This window comes from Motacilla alba, chromosome Z, assembly GCF_015832195.1.
Source record: "Motacilla alba alba isolate MOTALB_02 chromosome Z, Motacilla_alba_V1.0_pri, whole genome shotgun sequence".
NCBI classification, from domain to species: domain Eukaryota; kingdom Metazoa; phylum Chordata; class Aves; order Passeriformes; family Motacillidae; genus Motacilla; species Motacilla alba.
In genome coordinates, this window is record NC_052046.1 from 29,558,985 (window position 1) to 29,573,915 (window position 14,931).

At 38.0% G+C, this 14,931-nt stretch overlaps 1 protein-coding gene across 3 annotated transcripts in view; it reads left to right on the forward strand.

Annotated features, from left to right (window-relative positions):
* Positions 1-14,931, forward strand: part of CEMIP2 (cell migration inducing hyaluronidase 2) — a 49,431-nt gene that overhangs the window by 16,633 nt on the left and 17,867 nt on the right. For all 3 annotated transcript variants that reach the window (XM_038124128.1, XM_038124127.1, XM_038124129.1), the window contains exons 3-10: positions 1,594-1,734; positions 2,282-2,843; positions 5,975-6,144; positions 7,409-7,597; positions 10,304-10,473; positions 12,917-13,126; positions 13,513-13,718; positions 14,284-14,353. In XM_038124128.1, coding sequence (XP_037980056.1) covers positions 1,594-1,734; positions 2,282-2,843; positions 5,975-6,144; positions 7,409-7,597; positions 10,304-10,473; positions 12,917-13,126; positions 13,513-13,718; positions 14,284-14,353 — 1,718 coding nt within the window. The remainder of the gene's footprint in view (positions 1-1,593; positions 1,735-2,281; positions 2,844-5,974; positions 6,145-7,408; positions 7,598-10,303; positions 10,474-12,916; positions 13,127-13,512; positions 13,719-14,283; positions 14,354-14,931) is intronic.

The window sequence follows — 14,931 nt, forward strand, 5'->3', positions numbered from 1 at the left end:
TGAATCACACTAAGCAGAAGTCAGCAGGTTGCTGACTCATGGTTTCCTCACACTGCCCTTTGCTACCGGCCAGGAAATAAGTGTTTCTTCACAGTGCTTGTGTGTGTGGTGTCTGCGGAAAAGGGATTAGGGACTCTGCATGAGTCAGGCAGTAGACTTGCCTTTATCTGGTGAATGCTCTTGCTGATTGCAGCTCTCCTTGCTTTTTGGCTTTCCCTCATGTTGAATTACATTTTCTGAAAGTTGTCTTCATAGGATCCTCCCAAAATATTTTATTTTGTTTTTATTTTCCTAATACTACTTGTCTGCCTTCTGTGCTTTCTGCAGTTTGCTAATTTTTCCCCACTGGTAGTCAAATCTTGGTTTATGTGGCTTTCCTGCGTTGGGAGGGATTCGAAATGTGGACAGTTATTACCAAAGGAAAAGCATTTCTGTTAGCAAAGCTAAGGCTGGCTTGTATTAAACTTGTGGATAGGTTTTAGTTTCTTTAGTTATTGCAAAAATGGACTATTTCTGATAGCATTTTGCCTCTGAAATAGCACTTCAGAAGTGTTGGTATATTTCTTCAGAAGACAGGATGTGAAAAAGCTATTTTGGCTGTTAAACTCAGTTGGCCTGCTAACATGTTTATTTTGGCAGCTTTTTGATTGTCTTTTACACAGGAAAAATATCTTTAATATTTAAATTTTTTAGTATTTATTTTTAATTTTGATAAGGTAGTCCAAGGAATCTTCTTTACAGTTTTTATAGTGTCTATGCTTCCACATTACTCAGATGCTTTATTTGTTATAGAGGTGCATAGTATAAATACCACATTGCTGTAACTTTGTCTGAAATCATACAAGCCTGTCACTTCTTGCCGTTGCCTCTCCTTCTCCGGCCTTGTAGCTCAGTTTATAGCCTGTGTAGTGCCACAGCTTTCATCAAGGACTGTGTGTGTCTTTGCTCTTTTGTAGTTTGTAGCCTGATATTTAAGCTGTCCTCCTAAGGGATACAAATGTTTAAGTTAGATCCAAATGTCTCATGTCCCAGGAAACTGCTCTAACTAGTTAGGTTTTATACTAAATATATTCAGGATGTCTTGTTCCTCCTGCAGACTTCCACTGAGAGAATTATTTGAATTATTTAAAAATAAGAAGGGATCAGCCTTTCTGACAGGGTTGAGACCTTGAGGAAGTCGGATATTTATAACCATGCTTTATAACCATGTTAGCTTAATTAGCTGGCCTAAGGCTTCCAGTGCTCAGTGATTGCTCTCTGTCTGCATTCTGCTTATCTCTTCTCATCTACTACAGGTGACCTAGCAAATAAGAGAAAAATACGATGGGGTTCAAAAGTATCTATGGTCAATAATGTGTGGTCAGCAGTAGTTTAATTCAGTAAAAGAATGCCTTCCTACCCCTGAGACTTCAGCTGTTTTCCAGGTGTCTTTTTGGCTATTCAAATGCAATGACTGCAGTGTTGAAAACACAGAAGGATGTGGGAGTGCTTTGGGGGTGACTGACCCTTTCTTACTTGTGTTCATCCTACTGCTGCCTTGATTGATGTGATGATGTTTGTTTTTTAAAAGTTGGATTTCACATTGTATTGCAGAGAATTGTCCTGATCAGAATCCTCGCCTTAAAAACTGGAGCCCTGGAAAAGATCCTGAAAAACGAGTTATTATCAAAAAAGGGGATTTGTTTCGTCTGAACTCAGACGCTACAGTACACTCTATAGTTATACAGGATGGAGGTATGAAATAGCAAGATGAACACCTTGCTTCAGTGTCCTGCGTATTTTTTACTTCTGTGATTGCACAAAAATATATTGAAACTTTTGTCTTGCAGCTTATTGACCAGTTCTCATGCTTTTTTACTTTTCAGCCTGCTGCCAGGTCAGGATTATCGTTCGAAAGATGAATTCTCTATGATGATACTCTAGTAATCTTTTCAGGGCAGCATTTATGTAGTTTTCTGTGCAATATAGGGAAAAAAGGTTTTTTAGTAGCCTGTGCAGTACTAGGTCTGTTTGTCCTCCAGTGGTAACTGTTGTGTATTAGTAATCCTACCAAACAGGCAGAAAAAGAATAGAAATAAACCAGCAAATGTTTGGAAAGATGAATCACAATTGATAGCGGTTACTTTCTCAAATATTCTTAAATATGTATAAGAACATAACAGCTTAATTCATGGGTGTGAAAAGAAATCTGTTATTTTTCTGTTGTTCTTTCTGCAAAACATGGTTATTTGAGTGTCTCTGAATTTTGCTTTGATGTACAGAAATTATTTTTTTCTTTTAGGTTTACTTGTTTTTGGTGATGATAAAGAAGGTTCTAAAAATATTACCTTGAGAACAAGATTTATCCTGATAAAGGATGGTGGAATGCTTCATGTTGGAGCAGAAAAATGCCGCTATAAATCCAAAGCAACTATTATTTTGTACGGGAAGTCAAATGAAGGTGCTGATGTGCCAGAATTTGGCAAAAAATTTATTGGCGTGGGCCCTGAAGGAACGCTGGAGTTGCACGGGCACCAGAAGGTATCATGGACTCTTCTGTCAAAGACTATATATTTCTCAGGGCTGGCCTATGGTCATTATACATTTAAAAAGAATTTTTCCCGAGGACTAAATGTTAGAGTGATCGATCAGGATACAGCGGAGGTTTTGGAAGTGCTGAAGTTTGATACTCATGAATTTGCAGAGGAAAGCTTAAAGCTCCAGAACTTACTGAAAAATGGGCATCCTGGTCGAATTATTGCTATTGCTGTAGGAGATTCAGCTGCTAAAAATCTTTTGGAGGAAACTAGAGTGACTATTCAAAATCTTCTGGGAAGTAGGTTTGTCAGAGGATTAAGTTACAGGTAAGTAATTTGTTTTCTCTTTTCTGCTGATTAAAGATGACATGCAAATTCTGCTGTGGGGGTTTTGTTGAACTCTGATAGTTCATAAAGTTTTCAGAGAGTTCTTGGTGTTGTACATAGTCCTGCAGTAATAGTGTGCAGTTAGCATTACAGACTGGTTTCTGCGTGACCGACTTTTTTACTTAGTCAAAATTACTTGCTTTCACTGTTCTTTATAGAAATTAAACTAAGACATAGGTAGATAACATTTGCTAGGTGAAGCTTTTAATTTGTATGACTTTGGAAGAGCAATGAGTGCAACTAAAGGATCTCTAAGGTTCTTTCCAAGCCAAAATGGTATTTCTAAGGGATACTAATCCCAGGTATCAAACATCTTATTCATACTCCTGCGCTGTTGAAATAAAAGTACGTTACCTCTCCATTGAGTTCTCAAAGGAGCTGACCTGTCAAATTATTTTATGATTGAAATGCAGTTACAAGATTTTTCTATGTCTTTTGATCATTCTTTTCAGTTGGTCAGGATTTGGATGGTGAGACAGTAGAAGAAGTATAACAGGAGTTAATAAAGCAAGAAACTTACCCTGCTCCTCATTGCTCTTCATTTAGTTGTTGCAAGTGGCTTTTTGCAGTGTGTGTTCTGAATTTGGCTTTGTGCCAGAGAGAGTTATCCACACTGCTCTGGGCAACACAAAGCAATGTGCCCTCATGGCCAAGGAGGTCCTGGCTAGTATCAGCAATAATGTGGCCAGCAGGACTATGGCAGTGCTGTACTGGGCACTGGTTAAGCCACACCTTTAGTCCTGTGTCCAGTTCTGGGCCCCTTACTACAATAAAGACTGATGTGCTGGAGTGTGTCCAGAGAAGGGCAACGGAGCTGAGGAAGAGTCTGGAGTGTAGTAAGTCAGTTGAGGAGCTGCTGAAGGAGCTGAGAATGTTTAGCCAGAACTAAAGGAGGTTTAGAGGGATCTTATTGCTCTCTACAAGCCTGATGAGGGTCAGCATCTTCTTCTAGGCAACCAGTGACAGAACAAAAGGATGTAACCTCAAGCTACATCAGAGGAGGTTTGCAGTTGAACATAGGAGGAATTTCTTTATGGAAAGGCTTATTAAGCATTGGAACAGACTGTCCAGGGAGATGGTGGAGTCATCATCCCTGGAGGTGTTCAAGAAATTACTGCATGTGGTACTTGGTACCATGGTCAAGTTGACAAGGTGGCCATGGATCAAAGGCTAGATTGATGATCTTAGAGGTATTTTCCAGCCTAAATGATTCTGTGATTCTGTGTTGGCAATACAAGTGAAAAGTATACCTAGTCTGTTGTTGTTCTATTGGGATGGTGTTGTGTAACGTCTTTGTATTGTCCAGTGTTTTCCAGGAAATTGGTCATTTGGTTTTTCCATTCTATTCTTATCCCTCTCTATCCCCTGACATCTGGATTCCAGTTAGTTTCCTCCCTGTGCTTTGGCAGAGGCAGGGTGGCGTGTCAATCAGGATGGCATGTTCTGACCTCAGTTCCCGTCAGGATTACATTTGTGTTACTGGCTGTGTAAGCACAGGGGTGTGGAATGGAATGCTCTTGCCTCTGAAAAAGTTTGGCCAAAAGTGCCAAGACCTGGATGTTCTATAGTAGAATACCACTTCCTGAAAGCAGCAAAGCCTGTGTGCCTTCACATTGCTCATGCTGTGGTGCAGCCAGCCCAGCATGTCCTGAGAGGTGTGTATTTCTGGGGTTTGTCTCTGCCCATGACCTCCACACCAGTTTGTCTGAAATAAGGAACTCTATCTTGTAACTGGGAAGAAGCAGCCTTTTTTGCCTCTCTGCTGAGCTGATTCTTGTCTGCTTTCCTTAGTCGGTAAAGGCTCTGTAAGCACATAAAACTGTTTTATTCTGTTGTGGAAGATAGGCAAGAAGCGGTCCCTGATGGCTCGCTCAGGAAAAGCAGGGTCATTTTCTTAAACCTGTAATGGTAGTGAAAAAAATGTCAGCATGGAGGTGAATACTCCATTACAGCCCTCTCCCCTTCTACTTCTTTCTGCAACATATGGAATGCAAAGCATGCATCAAAATAACTTTATTTTAGATGTCAGTATGTGAAATGTTCAGCTTATTTGCTGCTGCTACTAAAAAGCTAGCCCAGTATGTACTATTTCTGTGAACATGTTAATGCTAAAGTGTTGTTTGGCTTTTTGATCCCAATCAACAAAAACATCAAGAAGGGTTAAAATAAAGGCAACTGGATTGAAGGTGGGTTTAATATCTGCCTTTGAATTAATCATTAGCAACAGACTGCAGTCCAGCTAGCTGACACTGTTTTCACTTAGGGTGAATGATTCAACTTTAATGATGCAAAATTGTCTGGCTTTTTTATAGATGATCTCTGCTGCTTCCTTTGCACACATGGTTATGGCATTACAGAGCAGTAAAGGACAGCAAAATAAATTTGTTTTTTTGAACTTGGTGGCAGCTATCTGTGGTGCGTGGTTTGCTTTCAATTTCCAAACACTCACACATGAGTAGTATATTGTATGAAGATTGAGTAACAGCATGCATTTCCTTTTCTGGGTCTGAGCATACTGAAAGATTCAAAAGATGTTGCCTGTCCGGCATGGGGGCGAGCACCAGTGGCTGTGGTGGTGCTGGCTGTGTCCATCCCTCTGGCCTGAGGACCATGTGGTCCCCTGGAGTCCTGACTGCTCTTTTGGGGTGTTGGTGGCAAATGGCAGGGAGCTGTGGCAGAAACATTGGCCCTGACTCCTGCTCCTCTTGGACCCTGCTAAAGCTGTTTGGGAGTAGGATTCTGTCACACTTTTGTCACACATCTGTAGCAATTTGCTTTTGGAAAAATGTGTATCCTGTTGAATGTTTTACTAAAAATGTATATAAAAGCCCTCCCCACTAAGAGCTCTTGTTTGCCTATTTGTGTGTAGGACACCCAGTTATTTTAAACTTTTTTTTCTCTGCTGTTGTGTCTGCCCATTGCCTTCTACATTTTGAAGTTGCATTTTAAAATTAATTTGAAAGAGCAAGCAGAAGGGTTTTTTATGACTTCTATACTCCTTGCCTTTCCTGGTTTTGTAAAGAATTTTTAAAGGGCCATTATAATTAAACATTTACTTTTGATTTTCACAGGCAAGCCTGGGCTATAGTTGGTGTCATAGGTGGTGGAAATTCTTCCTGTAATGAATCAGTGAGAAACTATGAAAACCACAGCACTGGTGGGAAAGCTCTTGCTCAAAAAGAGTTTTTCACAGTGGATGGTCAGAAGTTTGTTGTGAGAGCTTACAGCGAATGGAATGATGGTAGGAAAGTGTTATGTGAAATTCTACATTTGAGGGGAAAAAGAAAAAATACTTCATATGCTTTTTTTCACTAAAACTTCTGGTTGCAATTTAAATTTCTGAGTGCTGCTATAAATTGTTTTTTCTTGCTATGGATGAAATAGGAGGACACAGTTCTTCAGTACTACCTATTTCTCACTCTGTTTGTATGCGGTATGTGAGCAGCATAATATCAAGTCTTAAATTCTAGTATATTTAGATGAAGATAGGGGTCTTACAAGTTTTGACACTTTTAAAATTTATTTTCATAATTTGGCACATCATGTAGATTTTAAATCTAAACTTCTGAGATGTTGATTATGGTACAAAAAAAACCCCAACCCAAACTTCAGAAGCCAAAAGAAATTTTTTATTCTTGTTAAAATTTTTTGTTGCTCTTAGAGTGCTGAAATTTTAGGCAGCTGTTCTGATACAAAGTTGAATCTGTGGTATAAAAAGCTAGAAGACTTGCCACTTGCTTGCTTTTATCCTTCATTATTTTTTTTAAATTTAAGATATCTTTGATCTGAGTTTTTATGGGTAATAATCTCTTTCTGTTTTTAGAATTACTAAGTGCTATTGTGTTTTCCTCAAAAATTTATTATGGTAGTTATACATTTATTTGTTAGGCAGTTGAGCTATTTGGTACTACCCCTTTACTGTTCTTGATAGCCCCATGAAAAGGTAAAGACTTACATTTAAAAACACCTACCAAAATACATCTTTTACTTACTGGTGCTATCGAGTTAGGTTCAAGAGTTAGCAAAAGTAGCTGAACTTATGCAAATTCATCATAAGCCAGTGAAATTCTTTGTGTGTGCAATTTAGTCTGCCAAACTGTTCTATTAGTTGTGCTTAAAAAATTAAGTCCTTTACTTTGTTTTCCATGTCCTTGATTACATCTGTACAGTTTAAAATGGCAAAAAAATGTCTCTTGAAACAAGCAAAGGTAGCTGGACCTACAAGTTACTGCCATATGTTACTAGGGTTTTTTGCAGGCAAAAAAAAAATCATAGTTTGTTTCAGTCACCATTAGTTCTGTGTTTTCCCTTTGTTTTGTTTGAGATCCAGTAACTAAACAGGCTGTAAAGGTATCTCACACTGGCATGTTTGAGGGCAGAGCTGTACTTTAAAGGGCTTTGGGGCCTGCAAAATCTCTTACATATTTTGTTAGTATCTTCTTGGGAATAGTTTCATATGAAGGTGAATATAATCTTTGTTTCCTTTTCTTTTATTTTTTAATTAGGTGTCCCAATATCAGGCTTCCAGGTGGAAGCGGTGGGTGGAGTAATACTGAATCTTCTGGATGATGTTAGTAGTTGGGAGCCTGGAGACAGGATTGTGGTTGCGAGCACTGACTATTCAATGTATCAGACAGAGGAATTCACCCTCCTTCCCTGTACGGAGTGTACCAAGCATCAGGTTAAAGTCAAAGGTATGGGAGCAGTCACCACCTGAAGATCTGTGTAGAGTATGTATTTGCTGCTAGAGAGGCCTTTACAGTGTAAGCAGTAAAGAGCAGCCTTTTCTCGAATCGTTGTATGGCTTTGTTACCACATACATGGACATGTAGTTCTCCTTGCTAGAAAATGACTCTGTATGTCAGGTCTGCCTCACAGCTCACCATGCTGACTTTACTTTCTCATTTCTTCCCAGGCTCATTGAATGCCTTTTTTTTTTTTTTTTTTTTTTTTTTTTTCCTTTTTTTTTTTCTTTTTTTTTTTTCCCAGTAGGGTTAGGCTTGTTTTACTTCCTTGGCTCCTTTGGCTCCTTTTCACAAGCTTGAATAGCTGTTGTGGTCATTTCTTGTTTCCCTTGCCTTTAGTGTCATTCTCATCTTTTGAACTGTTATCATTATAATTTTTTTCTGTTTCTTTTGTTATTAAAATAGTCAAAATAAAAACAGGAAGAAGAAAAAAATAAAATTGCAACCTTTGAACCTGTACCTTTTTTCTTTTTTCCTCCTTTCCCTCAGTCTCCTTTTTACCACCTCCCCAATAAAATGGTTGTAAAATAAATGGCCCTTCCAAGATTCTGCTCTCACAGGATATCCCTGAGTAGTTGCAATCTGTTTTTCCTTTGGGTGTGATGCACAAGTAAATGGTCATGCATGTTGTTGACCATTTCCTTTTTATTATCTGAGTCATTCTGCTTGACATCATAAGAGCCTCCCATGGGACTGGCTTGCCAGCTATGCTGGCGTCTCTGTTTTCCTTCTGCTGCTCCACACCTGCTCCATGGTGCTGCCCTCCCCCTTCGTGTCCTCCAGCTTCTGGTCTGGAGCTTCACTTCTTGCTGCTGTTGGGCTGCAGCATCAGTCCTTCGCACAAACTAACAAGTATTGTTCTGCAATGTTAGTTTGCAGCAGCTCATGCGTGCTCTTCTCAGTCTGGTATTGTCCCATTAATTTCTGCACAGTGCAACTTCCTATTCTTCAAAGTGCTCTCCTTCATTCTCAGAAGTTTTCTGTCAACACCCTCAGATTTCCCTGTACACCTCTGCGTTAAGGGACTGCCAGTCTGGCTGTCCTGCTGGTGGTGAAATTTGCTTCTTGCACATTTCTTAGCATGGGTCACGTATGTTTTACTGCATTGAGAAATCTCAAGTATGAGGAAAGCATATCCGTGTTTACGTGATTACACCATCAGAGAATACCAGTTTGAGTGAAGCTGCAGAGCTAACTTAGTGCTATTGAGCATGATATTTCCTGGGCTTTGTTCTTAAGTGTCATGTGGTGTGTTTTATGTGACACAGTGTTTTAAAGAGGAAACTTAACTGGAAGGTTGCAGTATGAAGTTTAAGAAGTTTCTTGTCACCACTGAGTAGTGTGTGTGTAGACTCTGTTTCATCTTGGAAATCATGTGCTGAGAAAAAGCAGCTGCTTTGAAAGGTTAAAAAAAATCCAATTTTTACAAGATATGGTGTAAACCACAAAATCTTGGTGCTTTTTTTTTTTTTTTGAAAGTAAATCCTAACTAAAAAGATATAAAGAAGGTGAACTTGCAGTCAACTTTCTCAGTTGGGGTTCTTTGCCACCCTCGAGGTAGTTTTCTTTGTCATAGTAATGTATACAGTTTTAAAAAATCCACATGCCACCCCACATATTTGTTCCACAATGAAAGAATTTTCTCTGTAATGGTAAACTTTATATGCTGATGAATGTATAATCTTTTGAAAATATTCCTTGCATTGTTTTACTAGGTTTTTTGCTGGTTTCACCTTTCTGTAGTAGGAAAACCAGTAAGTATTGTGTTGTAGGAGCTCTGGTTGTTCTTTCTGCGCTTGATTTCTTGAGTTTCTAGTCAAATATAGGGGGAAACAATCGGCAAGCCTTTAGGGAGAGGCTTACGGTCCCATTTACGGACGTCTCTTGTCTCTAAATCCTCAGAAGCAGATATAGTGTTGGTGTCACTTTTAGTTCTGCTTCATGTTGTGGTAGTTTAGGCTTATATCTTTTTTTTTTAAGGCTTGGAGGGGTAGTGATAATCTGTATTCAGGGTATCAGTAAATGCATAAATGCATTTTTTTAGGTTTACAGAACCAGATCATTTTCTTACTTTCAATGAGAAATTGATTGAGTTTTTGAAGACAGGTACAAAACCAGACTATCTTCTTTTCCCTAATTTCCTCTTTCTTCGATAGCTATTCTGAAGATGCATAAAGAGGAAATTCAGTTAGGAAAGCAAATCCTTTGTTCTTTTAGGAGGAGATCAATGCAACATTTTCAAACAATGTTTTGGCTTCACTTTCAGTTCTTAATTTGTCTTTGAAACAGATTAAGCAGCCAGCGTATTTTTTTCTTTTAAAGCAAGTCTGCATCTATGTTTCACTAAAAGTTTGATACATTGGATTAATAAACTCTTTGTTTTTTTCCCATTCTGTTCACAAACTGTTGTATCAAAACTATAAGATGCACTTGCAAATAAAATATTGATATTTTTTGAGGATTGATTTCTTATTAAAATGAAAAATACATCTACCACAAGAAAAGCTGAGACCAGCATGTTAAGGAAGAGGAATGCATAGGTTTTGTTGTTGCAATTATCTTTCTTATTTGTTTAAGTTGGTTCTGGTTTTAATCAGTGGTGCCTTTTTTTCCTTTTTTTCTTTTTCCTCCACTTCAAAACTTGTTGTTGGACAGAGAACCCTCAGTTTCCTCATGTAGGAGAAGTAATTGATGGAGTGGACATGAGAGCAGAAGTTGGAGTTCTTACAAGAAACATCCTAATAAAGGGGGAGACAGAAAATACCTGCTATCGTGAAAAGGAGTGTCAGTTCTTCAGTTATGATACATTTGGTGGACATATCAAGGTTTGAAAAACATTTTAAATTAACTTTTTGTCATAAAAAGGCATATTAAGGACAAAAAGATTAATGTTTAACTTCAAGAGATTTGAAAACTAAAAGAACATCAGTTTATTCAGTTGCTTTTTGTGAAAATTACTTCATTCTCGGCTTTACCCAGATTAAACTCCTCAAGACTTAGTCTGCAGAATTGAAGGAAGGGATATAATGCTCAAACTGTTCTAGAAACATCCAGCAGGTACTGTAACATTGTATGTCAGGGATTGAACAAGTCAGGGATATCCATGCATGTGCATCCTATAACATTACAGAATAAAACTTGACCTCCTTTATATTTCTCTTCCTTCCTTTCACTGCTTTTGTACCTCCCCAGGTGATGGGCATTGAATCCTAATTCAGATTTCCCATCTGAACCCCTGAGAACTAGAGAAGCATCGACGGGGAAGAAACTGACTTGTACTGTGGGGTTTTGTATTTAGTTTCTTACAAGTCTGAAAGTACTAAGGCTCTATAAGGGAAACTGCTTCAAATTTCTTGTATTATGAATAAACAAAGCTGAGAGAAAGGAGTGTAGTATTTAAATATTATTATTAAATACTAGTATTTAAACTGGTATTCAATTACATTTTTAGATGAAAGATTTGATCAGCAGTGCTTCAGTGATGCTAGAGAAGTTTGAAATGTCAAATTTTAATTGCAAATATATTTGTGTTCATTATGTGGTCAACACAATTTAAATCACTTTCTAATGTATTTGGATACAGATTTTAATTTCATAGTGGTGGCCATAAGAGAGGGAAAGAAAATAAGCCCTTTCCTACTATGTGGCAGGCTTTGTTTTGTGGAAGAAGATAGGTGGACTCAAGATGTCAAGGATTCAAGATAATGTAATGAAAGAAGATAATGACAAGCTGTGAATCTTTCTAAATGTGACCAAAGTATAAATAAGCAGACCTTCAGTTGTCTGGAAGGTAGAAAAAACAAACATTTTGACTCGTCAGAGTTAAATTGTTCCCAGGAGACTGAGTAGTGAGTGTCTACTGCCAAAGCTAGACTTCAGCACTGAAAGTATTTTTGGCTTATGCTAATCTTATATGCCCAAGCAGAGGGATCCTAGATGTTAAGAAATGTAATAGCTTTTGAACATCCTGAATTTCCTACTGGTCACTAGTTCAGTAGCCTAAAGGGAGCTTAGTAACAGTGAGGAGAGGCAATGGTTTGCACTCTTGGTGCTTCTCAGTAGTTAAGAGCCAGAGATTAAGGATTCCTAAAAGGTCCGGTTTTGACCATCCCCTCTATATGTTAGGTATGCAAACCCTAAGACTTTAATTAGAGGAGGAGGAAAAAAACTTACTGATTTCCCTATGAAAATGGATATTTTTGATAAATACTCAGTACACTAAGTTAATGAAATGAAGTTACAAAAAAAAAGTAGGGCTTGTTTTGGTTTTGCTTCTGTTTTTTTGTTTGGTTTTTAACTCAGGTTAGCTCCTTGCAGTTTAGCTGTTGCACTTGGTTTATGCTTTCATAGCTGGTTAGGTGGAAGAAAATACTTTCCTGCATTACTGGCACAACCCTATTATGGCTTTACTTCGTATATAGTAACATTACTGTGAAGTTGTATGATTGTGAGCATTATTTAATATATTCCTTAGTAAAGACATTTCTCTGGAGTGCAGTGAACAGTTTTGGGTTCTCATTGCGATGAAAATGTAGATGCATAGGTCTGTGTCCTGGAAAGGTGATGTGGCAGTGTGTGATGATGAGTGATGGGGAGTTGAGAGGAGAGATCTTGTTGCTGTCTTCAGGTACTGGTGAGGGTTCTTGGAGTTGCACAACAAGAGGACAAGAGGCAATGGGACCAGGCTTAAAGAAGGCAAATATTGCTCATATACTGGGAAAATGAAAGGGTGGAACCAATTGATATCATGAGCGTCTCTGTGACTGGAGGTATTCTCTGAGCAGGTGTCTTATGAAGCTGACCCAGCACCGAGCTCTCAACTGGGCTAGGTATCTCAAGAGGTTCCTTTGAAGCTGCATAATTCTGTGGGTTTTATTCAGCTAAGCCTGTCCCAGATGGATCGTGCTGGTGCAGCTTCTTTACAGACACACCCAGGTATGGGTGACTTCTGTTTGGTTAGACAGTACATGTAAGAATATTTAATCTGTCACCTGGTAAAGTGTGGCAGTATGTCTGATGGAATTCCTCTGTTGTAGCCACATGGAGATTTAAATTTTGAAATTATATGTGAAGGATACAGTTTTGTAAGGCTTGTTGTAGAGCAAGACAGTAATGTTTGTTATAACTTTTATTGTGTTGGCCTGTGGTAACTGCACACATCTAGCTTCTGTACATCTGGGGTAGATGATGTATTTACTTAAAATTTCCATTGATTAAAAAGCAAATTGGTTTTTCCCTCTGGACTTTATTTTTTTTTTTTTTTTTTAGATTTTGAAGAATTTTACATCTGTTCACCTTTCCTATGTGGAATTGAAGCAAATGGGCCAGCAGCAGATTGGAAGTTATCCTGTTCACTTTCACCTTTGTGGGGATGTGGATGAAAAAGGAGGATATACTTTTAAAACTTATCTGGAAGGTCTTTCCATTCATCACTGTTTTTCCAGATGTGTGACTGTTCATGCAACTAATGGTTTGCTGGTAGGTGCAGAGAGTAAAACCTATTAGATAAAGAGCATTTAGATGCCAAAATAATCCCATCCCTTATGCAAATCCAATGCTCAGCAGTAGTTTTCTTGTTTCAGTGGATAAATAAATTACTACAAACAGTAATTTAACAGTTCTCACCATTCTGTTTTTCAGATTCTTACAGCAGCTAGCTGTAGGACAGCTGTAAAGCAGCTAAACTCTCCAGACAGCACTGTGTTTGTAAGGGATGAATAAAACTATGTGCTTGAGCCATCTGAGCTGCTGATACTGACAGTTTACTCTGCAGCTGTGCCAAGATAGTAAAACTAGATGGTATTTGTCAAATAAATCTCAGTAAATGCTGTTACTACTGACATAATGGACTTGTATTTCTACAGATAAAGGACACCATTGGCTATGACACACTAGGTCACTGTTTTTTCATAGAAGATGGCATTGAGCAGAGGAATACTTTGTTCCACAACCTTGGGCTAGTCACAAAACCAGGCACTCTTCTACCTACAGACAGAAACAGCAGCATGTGTATTGGGATTAGGGATAAGGTATATGGAAGTTATGTCCCAGTACCAGCCACAGACTGCATGTGAGTATGTCATGATGAAAAAGTAAAACCCAGCCAGCTGTAGTAGTTAAAGTGCTGATGATCTTTTGACAAAGTACAGGTGGAAACATTTTTATCTATAATTTAATGAATGTAGTTCATATAGTTCTGGTATTTAAAAAACAGCAATAAAAAATAGCACTTAGTCTTCTATTGAAGAAAAAATATATTTTATAGGAGCATTGTTGTTTCTTGTGATACTTGGGACCTTAGAAATCTGTCAAACATCTTCAATGCTGCGTAAATGTATGCATATTCTGAAGTTGTCACCCCTATTTTTTCTGAATGCTGCTTGTTTCTTGTGAAAGCTTCTTAAAACAGTTTATCATTGCATGGGATAACTGCACAACATTAAGTATAATACTGTGCACTGAACTAAAAAAAAGGCATTTTTGACCTCTAGATGTGGAAAGTTTTGTGATTTGTATTTTGAATCTGAAGTAGTTACTTCATCAATTTACCTTTTTCTGATGATGGTAAAAAGGGAAGATATTTCTGTTGGAGATAGAGGTGTTCTTTACTAACTAGTTTCTGAATAATATTTCAGGGCCGTTTCAACATTCTGGATTTCTCACCCCAACAATCATCTTATAAATAATGCAGCAGCAGGCTCACAGGTAACTCATATAGGTGTGATTCATGACAGACTACTCATGTCACTGGTGTTTGTAAAATCTGTAAAATTTGCACTGCCAGATACATATTTATTTTCTTTTCTCATATATGCATCTTTTTATGTTTGGCAGCATATTGGCAATGAAAGTGCAGGGTATGTCTAGATGTGCATTTAAGTGATGCCAAAAATCTTTGTTGTGGCTGCAACAGAGAAGATCTCTTCTTCTATGTATTTAATAGACCTGACAGTAGTGTCAATGTAGAAATGTAGTAGTGTCTGTGTAGAAATTCTTTAATTTTCACAGAATTGGTGCATTCCATATTAAGTCTTCTGTATTTTCTGTAGGTTGTCATGAGTTTTGTGACAGCTCTGCAAGAGCTGTAGTCACTGAATTGAAAAATTACTACAAAAAGGTGTTCGTTGTGTAAGAAACAGCTAAAATGCTTCGTTTCTGTCAGTGGTTAGGCGATTGTTTCCAGCCAGTTACTGCTGATACAGTTTTGCTTGTTTGAACCTTATATTAGTGCAAATATCTTATCATAGCTGCCTGTGATATAAAGATCTGTACATACTGTGAAG